The 14,489-nt window shown below is 35.7% G+C and overlaps 1 protein-coding gene across 1 annotated transcript in view; it reads right to left on the reverse strand.

The window, feature by feature from the left end:
- COL19A1 (collagen type XIX alpha 1 chain) overlaps positions 1-14,489 on the reverse strand; it is a 185,008-nt gene that overhangs the window by 91,037 nt on the left and 79,482 nt on the right. The window contains exon 12 of the mRNA XM_069011349.1: positions 6,715-6,768. Coding sequence (XP_068867450.1) covers positions 6,715-6,768 — 54 coding nt within the window. The remainder of the gene's footprint in view (positions 1-6,714; positions 6,769-14,489) is intronic.

Genomic DNA, 14,489 nt, shown 5'->3' on the forward strand with positions numbered 1-14,489 from the left:
TTGTGCCTTCCCTCTGACCACTGCTTTAGTGGCATAAGAGACTGTGTATATTGAAAGTCAGAGACACCTCTACAAGTTCAAAAATTTTACTTAGAAATGACATGGCGACAATGTAGGCAATACAAGGCCCAATCATGAGATACTCCACAAGTAGGCCACCATCATTATTATTCTGAAGGTTCAATAGGTCAAGGATAGAAAAGATTCATTTACATCTGAATTAGGGTTTACAAACTAAAGTTCTTCCAGCTCCCCTTTTGTCCTTGCAAACTCTCTTCCTCAGTTTGCAATTATTAGGAACATAGAGACAACTGGCATGAAAATGGTAACTAACATCTGTGCCTTGGTGGGTACAGAAACATGAAATCAGTGAGTGTTCTAAATACTGCGTATTTGTGCAACTTCACTTCCTGCTAAAATTACATTAATTCACCATCTGGAAGGAACATCATTTAGAACTATACGAGCATTTAAGTACCCACTTTGGATTAAATTTGTGGTTGTTGTAAATACCCCTGATTTAGCTTTGATTTGTTCTTTATTAAGCTTGCCAAATATGTAATAGTTAAATCAGAAGTAGTTTTGCTGTTTGAACTTAAAAATTGTAATAGGCAGATGGATTCAAAAACCAAGCCAAAAAATTGCTTTCTTTTTACAATCTGCATATTTATGACATAGCTTTAATATTGTCTCAATTTGCTACATTTTACTTTCCACCTCGTTCTGAAAGACTGCATAAAACACAAATAATCCATATTCTTAATGCCATTTTAGGGATTTTTCAGGTATGCAAACTGTATGGATTTGGCTCAAAATCAATACTAACAAATCAGCAGTGGAACAACAGTTATGAGTTTAGGAATGAGCTCTTAGGCTGTATGTTTACAGAAGACAAAAGATAAGGCAAAAAAAAAATCTGCAACTCACAGATGGTGACATATATCTGTGTGTCTCTACTGAATAGAAAAGGCAACTGCAGATGAAAGATACTGAGCCCGAGCCATGCACTGTCAAACTATGAACCTTATTTTTCCCTAATTGCTGTGTTCAAAGCTTTTAGTATGTTCCTGCTAGAGCACCTCAGTGAGGTGTGCAGTCTGACAGCTACTGCAGAGATGACAACCATAGCAACTGACCTCAAATAAAAAGAACAAGGGGAGACTACTTGTTTTACAAGAAGCCTCACAGTGTTTGAAGGCTTTTAAGGACCCAATGTTAGAGACCCATTTGAAGTATTTCTGGTTCTCATACACATTATATATGCATTTAAAAATATTATAATCTTCATAAGTTCCAGACATAGTCAATGTTTGCAAAAAACACATCTGGGACTGCACCATGCCTATTCATCCCCACAGTCACCCTTTTGAAGCTGTTGAGAGGTTTAGCTGCTGCTCACAGTCCCTGAAATGCCATAAGAATTAAGAATTCCCATGCCAAGTCAAATCTGTATCCACTTTTAGCACAGTACAGCAGGGTATCCTGTCTCTGGCAGAGACCAGAACAGGATGCTTCAGTAAGATGAATGTGGTTATCTAAACAGATATAATTTGGATGATTTTAAACCAAGCCTTAAATTAGAAAAGCTCATTTTCTGCAATGTTTTAGGAGAACAAGGTCAGCTTTGAAAATAAACAAATTTCTATTGATCTAAGAAGTCTGTGAACAGATTTGCCAGAAATTCAAGAAGAGGTTAAAAATTCCAGCAGCTCTCATAACAGAGTAAATTAATTGAGTACTGAATTCTATCCCAGTCTAATTCTAGCTTTTTGGGACCAATATAATAATATACATTTGTGAGTTCATGAACAGTCTTCAGCTGATGCATTTTCTCCTCTAAAAGGACTACAGCTTGGTCTTTTTACAGGTCACAATAAACTTACATTATGGTTCCTCCATTTTTTGGAAGCCAAAACGTAAAGTAAGCATTAGAATATGTATGTATAAGGCCAATTGAAAGCTAACAAGATAACAACACTGGAAGTAGCAGAAATGAGAAGTGTTTATATACATATATAAAATAAGACTGATAACTGTAATACAATTTTCAATCAACAGGGAAATTACTGGAACAACTATATCACAAATATCAGTAAGGGTGTGAATTGGGGGTCATTGGGGGAAAGATTAAATTAGAGGCAGAGGGGATGACAATGGTATTTCTTCTGGTGGAATAAAAGAAAAACAGATAAAACAGGTAAAATGTACCACCAGCTGACACCAGGTACTCTTCTCAACGAAAAAATGCAAAGATCAGCTGTAGCCCAACGAGAAGACTCCAGCAGTTCCTAGCAGGAGCCAAATGTTGTCTACTGGAATTGCACCTATTTGTACAGCATAAACTATGCTGCACACATGTGGACATGGAAAATGCAGTAAAATTGCAATAATATTTTTAGGAGAACAGGTTTTCAACTCTAAAAGATGCCTTTTGGGGAAAACATAATTTGTTATTTGCAATTCCTTGGCCTTCATTAGAGTAATCTGGTTCAATGTCACATTAGGTTGAAATCTCCTAGAACAATACATATTATCTAATGTACAGAAAAAAAAGTACACAGCTCAATGCTCTAATCAACAGTGTGCAACCACATTATTATAGGTCAGATCAGTTGTCTCTACTGAGTAACAGAACTTGGAAATACTCTAACCACTAAGAACAGTAGTACATTTTCTTCACAGAGCAGCCTTAAAATCTAAATTAACAACAGCTTCAAAGTCAGCTGTCTAATGCCAGCCTGTATATGTTGGGATAACTCTTCTAATTTAGCACAGTGCTTTCATATCTCCAAACAATATACTTTTTTCAGTTGATGGCTCATGTACTTTTAAGTACTGCCACTGCTCTTTTCTCATAAATGGAATTCCAAAACTTCAAATAGGTACACTACTAGAATTTACTGGACCCTAAATAACATCTACTATCTCCTAATACTTTTGTTCGTAACAGAATTCCCAGACTCTCAATATAAACAAATATCATCACCAACTTCATTTTTTCAGGCAATAGGATTCTTCCTTTCCTATCCACATATTTCCTTGCAATGCTAATACTGAGTGTTCAAGATTAGACAGACAGGCTCTAAGAGTGTGAAGGTAAACAACTATTACTATTATATCAAGACACTGCATCCCTTAAAAAATGTTCATACTTCTGTTTACCTTTTCTCACAAACATCAAAATAAAAAGGTCTAATGTCTTCCATCTTTCCATTGAAAACCTGAGATTCTTTTATTGCTTACTGAACTTTAGAGGTCCATCCTTTGACATCAGGTATGTAGAAAATACCATTTTATGTAGGAAAGTTTTAGAAAAGTCACTTACAGTATTACCTTCCCCAGCAAGAGAAATAAAAATAACTAGTTAAACACTTGTATATACTAGATTTTAATTTTGGTTTGTTTTACTTTTTTTTTACCACTTACAAGAAAGACACTATTCCTCTACTAGCTATGCATGACACATGATAACAGCTATGATAAAAATTGCTGTTTTGACTTACTTTTTGCTGAAGGATTTAATTTATGTTGGCAAAATAGTAATTGACAGTATCCCATGGCATTCATTCCTACCTGCACCAGTGATCATGAAAAAACTATGACTCAAAAGGAGTCTAAAAGTTTCAGTGATAAAGATTTTCTTTTCATTTCAGTTCAACAGGCAGACATATGGGTACAACAGAGAACTTATTCCACAGATAGCTTAGTGGATATTTATATTGCAAATTTGTCCTTACTCCACACAGGCTATGAGTGTTTTTATCAGAGTTTTTTTCAGATAGTGTGTCTATGAAGCTGCATTTGTTACAATGATAAAAATGACAGCATTATGACAGAATCACAGAATCACTAAGGTTGGAAAAGGCTTCCAAGATCATCGAGTCTAACCTTTCACTGATAACCACCTTGTCAACTAGACCAGACAATTCATAACTTCTCAGTTACAAAAGCAGACAGGTCTCACACCCAAATGTAAAACAAAATATCCAAAAGAATGGTGAAGGGAAACAACATATTAAAAAAATTGCAGGATTTTAGTGGCAGCAAAGTGGCACCTTAGTTTAATGTCAAGTGGCTAAAAGAGTCTCAAGGGATGAAAGAGATACTACTCAAGCAAACTGGCTGTTCATCCTATAAAAGCAAATACCTGCTCATGGACGTGGATATGTACTACAGGAAGACTATATTAATAACATATTAAGTTATTTATAACTACTCCTTAAGAAACTAAAAACAATGGCAATCACGTTAGGAGTATTTATAGTAAGTATTCATGTTGTCAGACGGATTTTGAATAATGTCCCTGGCTGGGACACAGCATTGTAGATCTTGGCTCAGATTACTGGAGACATAAACTGGGAGATGTGCAGAACAGTTAAATATATTCACAGTTCCCGCCTTGAAACCTGGTTCTCAATGAGGTTAACTGAGCCAGTTAGCACAACCAGTGAGAGAAAGGGGAATTAAAACTTTCTAGGTACATCATCATTACAGCCTAGTCTCCAAATCAGGTCTGGCTTCCCCTCTGTCATGCTACTTCTTTCTAGCAAGAACTTTCTGTACAGCTAAGAAAACACGAGTAGCAACAGCAAGCAAAAGTTTTCTGTGACACCTACTTTTCTGATTTTGATTAAAATACATTCAAATATGTTTCCACCATTTGTTCAAGATAAAATGTTCAGTCATCATCTTCAAGTTCTTGTGAGGATGGAAACCCTCACTCCCCCAGGCAGAGACAACAGCTGCCAGCAGGCAATGTCACTAGATTTAAGTGTTTTCAGGCTTTCTTTCCAAAGAACTGCAGATTATACCAATGTAAGTAGATTAACTTGATTATTTCAGAAATATCAGATGTTACACTTCTGTTTGCAAAACAAGTTAGAGAGACACTGATAGCAACCAAGAGTCAATGATACACAGTGCTGTAAATTTAAAGACTGGCATCTCCATGCACAGTGAAAACTGAATACAAAGCATTTTATGTAAGTGTTGTTAAAAAGGAATTATATGTGCATTCAAACAATACAGTGTTGTACTGCCATGTGCAGTTTTAATTCTGTTTTAATGTTTTAATGACAGTTCCCATAGTAATAATAATCTACCATTTACTGACACATTGCAACAGTTCAGTAAATATTTAAAAATATGAATGTTCAGTATTTTTCACTTTCACAGTGCCACTATGTTAAATATATCCTAGAGCTAATCAGATACTTGGTATACCTTACTCTTCCTAAAAGGTTGATGGAACAAGATCTCATGTAGTAAAGGAGATCATGTAAGACCAACACAGAAATGTCACCAGAGCTATGGAAAGAAACACAGATGTGTTTTTTCCATGCTGTCAGCATATATGCATGCATGACAGAAGTATACAGTTCACCTTTACAGACAGGCAGGCTACTAGAGAATACCTCTTTGAATACCTAAATGTAGTTTCAGCTTAGTACAGAGTGTATGTTCTCACATGATGGACATCCACTAATACTTAAAAATAGCCTGATTTACCCAGCATTAAATTATAATTACCTAAAACAGGCAAAATATTTTTATGGTTACTGTTTTTTATGGTTGCATAGAAAGCCAGGTGATGTAAAAAGTGTCATAATTATGTAGTCTGTTTTAACTGCATTTTCAGTAGATCCAGCTAGACTGTCATAGTATTTTTGTGTTAAATGCTGGTACTTTTGTTCTTTTGGAAAAGGTGCTAATAAAGTATTGCTAATTTTTTTTTCCAAATCCTGTATCTGGATTCTAGTCTTAATGTCAGTCATTTCCCATCTGCGAGATGCTCTCTGCCTTCAACGGCAATGCTATGCAACTGGAGAGCCAGGAGTATCCAGCATTAAAACCTAAAGCCAGGGTAACCCCCATCGAGGTCAAGAGAGAGAAGGATGGGAAGAGGGTATAAAGCAAACAGCTTGCTTGACTTTATTATTATGGGTTTTTAAAACTTGCTTTTTGAAATCATGCTGGTTGTCTATTTTAGTATTTCATCGAATAAAGAAATCTGCTTTTTTGCCCTCTCATCTTGGTTTCATATATACAGAAATAAATGAAAATTTAAAAATAGGCAAAAGTAAAGTTTGTGTTATGGTCATGCCTATAGTGCAGGCACAGGTTCAAACTTGAAAGTGAACTCAATCATTAGGATTATCCAGTATATTTAGATACAGATTTATGCTACCTTAAATGTGGGCCAGTCCAATTAACTAAGTAGGTAGTGAAATCTGGCAGTGAAAATAAAAAGTTAAATTTTGATTCTATCACAAGAAACAGATGGCACAGTGAGTGACCCACCCAGGAATGGCTAACAGCTTGTGTATTTTATTTTTCATGAACCAAAACTACCAAACCATAGCTTTACCCTGCCTCCAAAAATATCTTCTTTTCCAGCAGATTATCTAACAAGGAATAATTCTCATCCATATTATGTTTAATCCCAATGTTTGTTTCAGTTTATCTCATGAGTCATCAGCAGAAAAATCATGGAATGTACCAGATCCTTATCCACAGCCCTCCTTACACGACGTGCTAAGACCTCCTCAGTCAAATGAATGCAACTCTTCTTCCCCTATCATCTTGTGGATGTTAAATCTCCAGGCATACATAATTTCTAAATCCATCACTCTCCTTACATAATGTCTGAATTACATTTCTTAACCATTCACCCAGAAGTTTGTAACTTGACTGTTTCATTATTGTTCCATTTACCTCAGTTCCAGGAAGGCCTTCTGGTCCTGGTTCTCCTTTATCTCCTTTTTCACCCTAAAAGAATGAATATTTATTTTATTATATATACTCAAGGCAAATACTAACCACTATGCTTTTTAACAGGAAAAATATTTTACCATTCTGGTCTGTTCTATATATACATTTCTGGCTGCACAAGCCAAACTATCTCTTACATTGCAACAGAAATTCTTTCCAAATAAATTTCCCTTAAAAATATCTAGCACTCTGATAGGTGCAGTTCCCTGTACTTCATAGTGTCATTGAACATCCATAAAAACTCACCACATTAGAAGAACATTCTTGTTTCTTGCTCTGTTTCAAGAACATGGTGGTGAAACAGAAATTTACACTAGGGAACAGCTCAGCTTTTGAAAATCTTAATCTTAATATTACTTTTTTTTTTTTTTTCATTCTGAGACTCAGTTTTGTTATCAGATGCTTAAAAGTAAGTGTTTGTTTAAAAAGTCCTCAATATTATTATTTGTCTTTGCCTCATACTAGTATATGGTTCACTATTTGCACTTGAAAAATGGAAACAACTTTTATTCTGAAAGTTTTTTTACAAGTATGAATATGAACAACATTAATCAAAAGAAAAAAAATGGTGGGAAGGTTCCTTCAGAATTGACTATAGCTAGTTCCTGAATTTTTTCATGAAACACTGACTACAAAACACAATAATCTTTGTAGAATACATGAAAGAATTCAGTTCCATATTAACTCTAAGGACCATGCTATTCTAGTTAAGACATATTTCATCAAAGTGAGTAAAATACACCTGCTAAAGAAGCATAATTTAAGGGAAAATATCTTCCAGAAGCAACAAGCCCAAAGAACTCTATAATTGCATCTCTGTCTTCAAGTTTGTCAGATCGAAATAAATAATCATAACATAATTCTGATAGAAGTGTGAGGACTGACTTAATTAGAGTCCAAGCTCTTCATATAAACCAAAGAAAACAAAGAGTTCTTCACCAAATTTCCATTTTCTCCAGCAGACTAAATTTGTCTGAGCAGAACCTACTCATTATATCAGCATCGTCTTCATAATTCTGTTAGGTAAATGGCACTGAGCTGAGATCATTCAACTAACTCCATTTGTGACACCACCCTGATTCAGAGCTATTCCTCCCATGGCAATGACAGAGGGCATTTTTATCTGATAATCAGTTTTAACAATGAGTTTGTATGAGCTTTGTCAAACAACTGAAGCCTACTAACAAATTAGCCACAGCAAACTGTGAATTTAATAATCCCACTCACAAGATGGCTTTGCTGGTTCATTGTTTCCATTTTAATACATCCTGTTGATAAGAAACTTAATGGAACACATCAGCTTGAATTATACTGTTAAGGTTTTCCCTCAAGTATTCCCCTTCTTGCTGGTCAACCACCCCCAAAAGAGCCCTGCCAGATAAATCTGTGCACTTACTGCAAAGTTCAAATGACACCAAACAGCTATAGGAATTTAACACTTATTTTTTTAGTATGTTTAAACTACGGAGTCCTCTTTGTTCTATGGATTAAGACTGGTTGAGATAGTAATTTTCTTTCACTGTCAGTTTAAAAAAACCCTCAGTTGAAATCCCAGGCGTACTATTCTTTTTTAAATAGCTCACTTAACTTTTAGAAGAACTGCAAAAATAACATTTTACTTTTCATCACTGTGACATACTGAACATTTAATTCTGCTTTCAGGATATTTCAACTAGTATCAATTACACTGCTACAATCTTGCAACAGTTATAAAGGTACATTCATACATTTCACATAAAATCTCCTGAATATATTTCTAGAAGATTTACAAGTCAACCCAATTTATGGAGCTGGTTTTTTTCTTCTATGGCTTGTGTATCTGCTTTCACACTTTAAGAAAAAATGATGCACATATATACAGATTTGCTTCAGAAGAGGTAGTATCCTGTAAATGCCTTGATATATAGGTGGAAACCTAAGGTAAAAGTATCTTGTCACAATTTGTTATGCAACATCTATGTTGACATAAAAAGCTAAACAGAGAGCCTAACTAAAAGCTGACCGTCCCCTCACCCTCACTTATCATTTGCCTTGATGTGAGATGAACAGGATGTGTTGGTGAACGTGCCCTTTCTTCTACAGCAGGCAGACGGTAACTTCAAAATGCCACCAGGCAGCTCTAGACACATACAAGTGGGGCGGGTGAACGTGGGAAAGAAAGAAACCCCCCCCATTCCTTATGATTTACACAATATTTGGATTTAAGATGTTTCTCAGTTTCTTTGACAAAATGATAAAAAGCACCCCCTGTTAATGAGCCTTGGACCTCTGCAGAGTCTCTGGCTTTCTGCCAGGTATGCAACTTTACCATGAACATATTCTGATTTTTTAATGGAGTACACGATTTGTACTTGCCAAGCCTATCGTATGGAATGTCCGTGTTCTCTGTGAAGCCAGAATTCAAACCAAACATAGGTCCAATTTTAACAATTTATTCTCACAAAAACTGAGCCAAGTCATGCTATTTCTGTCTTTATGAAGCACACTATACTGCATAATTAACAGCTTCAAATCTAGCCATTTGCAGAATTGCTGAAACTCTGCAGTGTAGAGGAGGCTGTTAATAATCGACATTGTGGCTTTGTGGTGATGAACCTTATAGATTAACAAAAGAAGAGAAAAATGTGCTAATGTTATTTCATATGAAACGCTCCTCTCTGCTTATACTACATTCACATGAGACAATTAAAGACTATTGCAAAAACAGGATGACAAAACTCCGAAAGCTTCAAGTCTTTTTTATTATTAGTTAACTAAAACTAACCCAAAGTAACACTGAATTGTTTGTATTTCTTTGGGTGAATTCTGCATTCCATTACCCCAATGGAACAAGATGATGGGGTTGCTCCAGAATAACTGCTGGGAGGGATTCAGTCTGCTGTGTGTAATAGAGGATGCACTGAATTCAGTGATAGCCTTCCTTAATTACAGCCAGGGGTACATCCACAGCCTCTGCAAGATGACAGTACCAGCTTCCAACTCACTTGTCCACTTTTAAGATTACCACATTTTCCTTGCACACTATTTTCCTCATGTTAAAAAGGCAAAGAAATATATGTGGAAATACAATATATTATACCTCAAAAATGACCTAAAAAGATAAAGATTTTTCTGCAACACTGCCCTATTAATGATACCAGGAATTCCTGGTATCATTTTTTGGAAGAATTTTAAAGTGCCATTGTTAACACTTGCTGAACTACTCTCCAAAGTACACAAGCTATATAGTACCACTAAGTCAGTGCAGACACTTTCTAAATTTTAACCTCTGAATCTCCATGATTTTACCTACATATATTTAAGAGTTAGGACTTGTTATTTTTTTTTATACTTTTTGCTGTTATGCCATAGCTCTGTCTCAGCAGAATGCTCTACGAGTTTCATTTTCTTGTGACCACTTCTCCATAGCTTCTTTTAAACTGATCTCAGCTGATAATAATGCTTATTGATTTTTCTTGAGTAAGTTAAGAATTAAAAAAATCTACATCTTCAGTTAAAAAACCTCAACCTTTGTTTCTTTCTGATTTTCTGATAGATGTCTGAAGAGCTGGGGTTATGAAAAGTTCCACCACAATAATACTCTTACTGCCTGACCTGTAAATCTTACACAGAATATGGGATGGCATGCTTTAGGAAAGTGGCAGTACACAGGGTGAAGCACCTCAGGACTGCTGAGACACTGTACCATTTAAAAGGAATGAAAAGCAAGGCAAACTAATGATTTTGACTCAGTTCAGACTGAGAGGTACCATGCAAGGAAACATAAGAGTGACGCAAGAAGTTCATTTCCAAACAGGCTGTAACCCTGTAGCACGTATGAGTATTTCCTAAGCAGGAAAGAGACAGCATAATACATTGCAGAAATACACTTCTATTACTAGAAAATGAAAATCAGCAATGATGATCAGGTCACCTGGAAGCCTGTGTCTTCCCAAGCCCATATATTTAGGGTACTCAGACAAAGCAATACATCAGGTGATCACAAAGCTTTATAGAGATCAGACAGCTCAGTCGATACACTTATCAAGAAACAATGACCAAAAACATTCCGATTCCAAACCATGCCACTGTTGTCTTATGAGAGAGTCCTTAACAAGTGTTATGCTGCCTGAACCTACTGGATACCATGTCTGGAGAAAGATCTTTCCTTCCTGCTTTTTTTACTTGGCCTTTTTTACATAGAATGTTTACAATACTGTAAATATTCACAACGCCTAATTACTGCTTGGTGTCACGTGTCACATTCCTAAGCAAGCTCTAAGCATTTCTAACCAGAGAGGCCCTATAAAGGCAAATTACCACTTCAGCTAAAGGCAAAACCTTAGGCACAGAACAATGTGAATCTAGGCCAGACAAAGGCTCCGAAGCAGCACGATGAACTGCCTCATTCTGTCAGCAGGAATGAGGCAGCCATCCATTTTTATTCTTTGAAGAAAAACCTTGCAACATGAATCTAATTGATCCAAAAATTATTTGGATCAATTAGAACTGCAACAAAAAAAAAAACAACTCAAAAAACCCCAACTCAAACCCCAAATCCAATAAAAGTTTCAGTGTAGTGCTCTCCAAATGGAGAAATCCAATGCACAGACAACAAGAATAACCCCTGCAGCACTACTGCAGAAAAAGTATCTGGGTAATGATCTAAAATTAGAATGACTTTGCCTTAACTGTAGATTTTCCTTGAGAATGCTCTAAGCAGACCTGTCTTCCTGTGGATGAGGCAGATATAACTCTGAATACTCTTCCAGGATAACATTTCCTCCCAACTGCTCCTGGGTTCTGCTATGATTGCTCTCTCTTGAAAAATGTGTCAAACTCACATGTCAAAATAGTTTTAGTTGTTCTTAGGATGATGCCCTTGCTAAGTAAAGATTACAGTGTTTGCAGAAGGTCTTAAGGAGTCAAAAATCTCTCATTTAATAAACAAAGTCTATTTTTTTCATGAAGGTGTTGAAACACAGACAAACATTAATACAAATGCCAATAATATACAAAATAACAATATTACCCAGAAGTTTGCTCTGTCCACGAGCCATTACTGCCAAGCACAGTGATTGAATAGTATGAGTTCAGAGATACAGAACAGCAAAATAAAAATTAAACCAAATAATTCAGACAAAACAGGAGTACACTGATAAACCTACTCTGAAGAGCTAGCAACCTCTTTAGATTGAAGGACTGTATCCACATTCATTCAAGTAACTTAGGCATACATTCCTTTCTCATACGTTCTTCATGAAAGTTCAACTCTCCCATTGCAACATCCACAAACACTGATTTCTAAAACAGTTTATTAATTCCATGGCACCCTGACAGGCAATAAAGTGTCCTCAGTCACTGTCTTGTTGCAAAATTTTATAACATAGCCTACAGAACTATGATTGAGAACTAAACCTCAAATAATATCCAATTCTATTATTTCACATCTAGAAAATGCCACAGCAAGGCTACCAGCACTTATTGAAAACACAAGTGAACAGTCCTATGATCTCTTAATGTGCTCCTTACAGAATCTCATCTTGGTTCTTATCTTCAGTGTAACCCTATCTTGTGGAAATCTAAGAGATTGTCTAACATTCCATAGTGCTGATCAGAGATCTTAAAGGTCATTAATGAAACGAATACTAAAAGGGATTAAGATGTTCTCTGGTAAGTGGGAAAAATAAGATACACAGAACACCTTTTCATCTAAGAGACTTAGGGTAAAAGAAACATAAAGACCCAACTTTATCCTTCTAGGTAATAGATATTAGCCAGCACAAGAACTAAAAATAGTGAGATTTTGGCTAACTCTTGCCTGTGGCAATGTATGCAAATCTAATCACAATCTCGCATTCAGTGTGTTTTTCAATAATAAACGTCCCAACATAAATAATTAATGTCCTAATCATGCCTGAGAGGTTCACACTGGCTTTTCTTTCTGCCACATGAAATGAAGACTTTGTGTTTTGCAAACTTTGCTTTGTATGCTATCCTGCCATGGCCCATGCTGTCACTACCATTTCAATTTCTTTTTCTTTTCCTTCAAGCCTTTCAATGTCAAGGGGAAAAATACTAACAAAATCAACAATCAAAATTCCACTCTTTATGGTAATTATTTTATCATATACTCCCAGATCTAACTTGAAAGAAAAATTCTTGACCCAAGAATAAAGTTTTATTCATAGAAATAAGAAAAGCAGTACAACATAACGCATGAGCTATCTAAAAGCAGAGTTTCAGTTTCCTAGATAATATGTATTCTTAACATTCACTTGAATATATTAATACTCTCTTCAGAAAGTATCATCAGTCAAGTGAAATGTTTTTGTAAGGAAGAGTCACTAAACGTTTTCATGGTGACCTTCATTTGCAAATGCTACTTGGTATTTCTATGCAGAGGCTTTAGTGGATGTAAACAACTTTCTAACATAACTCCTTAGAAAGACCCAGAATATATTTTAAAAACTCAAAAAACCCATCATTCTGAATAGTAATGAATATTCTATTCTTTACTCACTTCATATAGCGGAGTTCTACAATAAATTCTACACACAGAATACCATTCCAGTTTAAAAATTGGTGTACTGCATATAATTTATTGTGCTATACCTTTCCTCATAATCCAAAAGCAAAAGGCTTTCCAAAATATAAAGAGTCCTGAATTCAGTCAGACAACTCATACATGCATCTTTCCATGCTGAGGCCATACAGGGAACACTCATGGTCCACTTTTCCTCTCCTTCTACAGTGTCTCTGGCTAATCTCATCTGCAAATATAAAATCAACAATCATTTCTATGAGTCATCAGTTATATCCAGACCTGACTCCTCGCCAAGAGCATGCCTTAACTTTCCAGTACCTCATATCTAATCTATGTTTGAATAGTTTGAAATATTTCTTTCAACATTTTTAACTTGAGAAAGCTTCCTCTTTCTGTCACTGTAAAAAACACTGGTTCTATTGGTGAGCAAGAACTGGAATTATCTTGAAGTGTGTCTCTCAGATACCAACCACATCCAGACCATAGACAAAATGTTTTTGATCCCTCTACGCAGCTTCTACTTTGATCCAGGCTTTTTTCACAAATAGTCTCTCATCCTGCTCTCACCTACCCGTTAGGAATGCCATGGCTAAAACTCTGTTCATCATTTATCTTCTCCTGTGACGGTTCTCATGCGCACACACACTTAAATACCAGGACATCTAAGTGCAAAACTCAGTGCACAGCTTGGCATTAAAAGGCTTACATGAGGTCATACCATTCATCCCCATTCAATAATCACTCCCTTCAACCCAATTCCTCTTTAGTGTTATGAACACAAAATCTGCACAATGGGTGTAGCATCATTTTTCATACTACTTATTTTTTAATTAGCCAGCCAGGTCTGGTTGTTCTGTCTTAATTCTTACATTTTAATTATAATAACCCTTGGATTAAATAAATGGTTAACTCTGTCTTTATACAATGCCTAACACAAGGGACTCATAATACATGTTTCAATTTGCACAAATACCTGAGCTATTACAGTTTTGTTCTTATATCACTCAAGAACAAAACTAATAGCTGAATTTGGCTCTAAGTTTCCCCTCACCAAATTCCTCAGTAATTTTAAACTTAAGTATCTTGTGTATCTATCAGTAGATTAAAACCTCAAAAGAAAAAACTGTCTCATTTAATGAGCAGATTATTTTTCCATTTCTTAACTAAATACTAGAAATAGATTTGACTTTCA

The sequence above is a fragment of the Aphelocoma coerulescens genome, chromosome 3, assembly GCF_041296385.1.
Source record: "Aphelocoma coerulescens isolate FSJ_1873_10779 chromosome 3, UR_Acoe_1.0, whole genome shotgun sequence".
Lineage (NCBI taxonomy): Eukaryota > Metazoa > Chordata > Aves > Passeriformes > Corvidae > Aphelocoma > Aphelocoma coerulescens.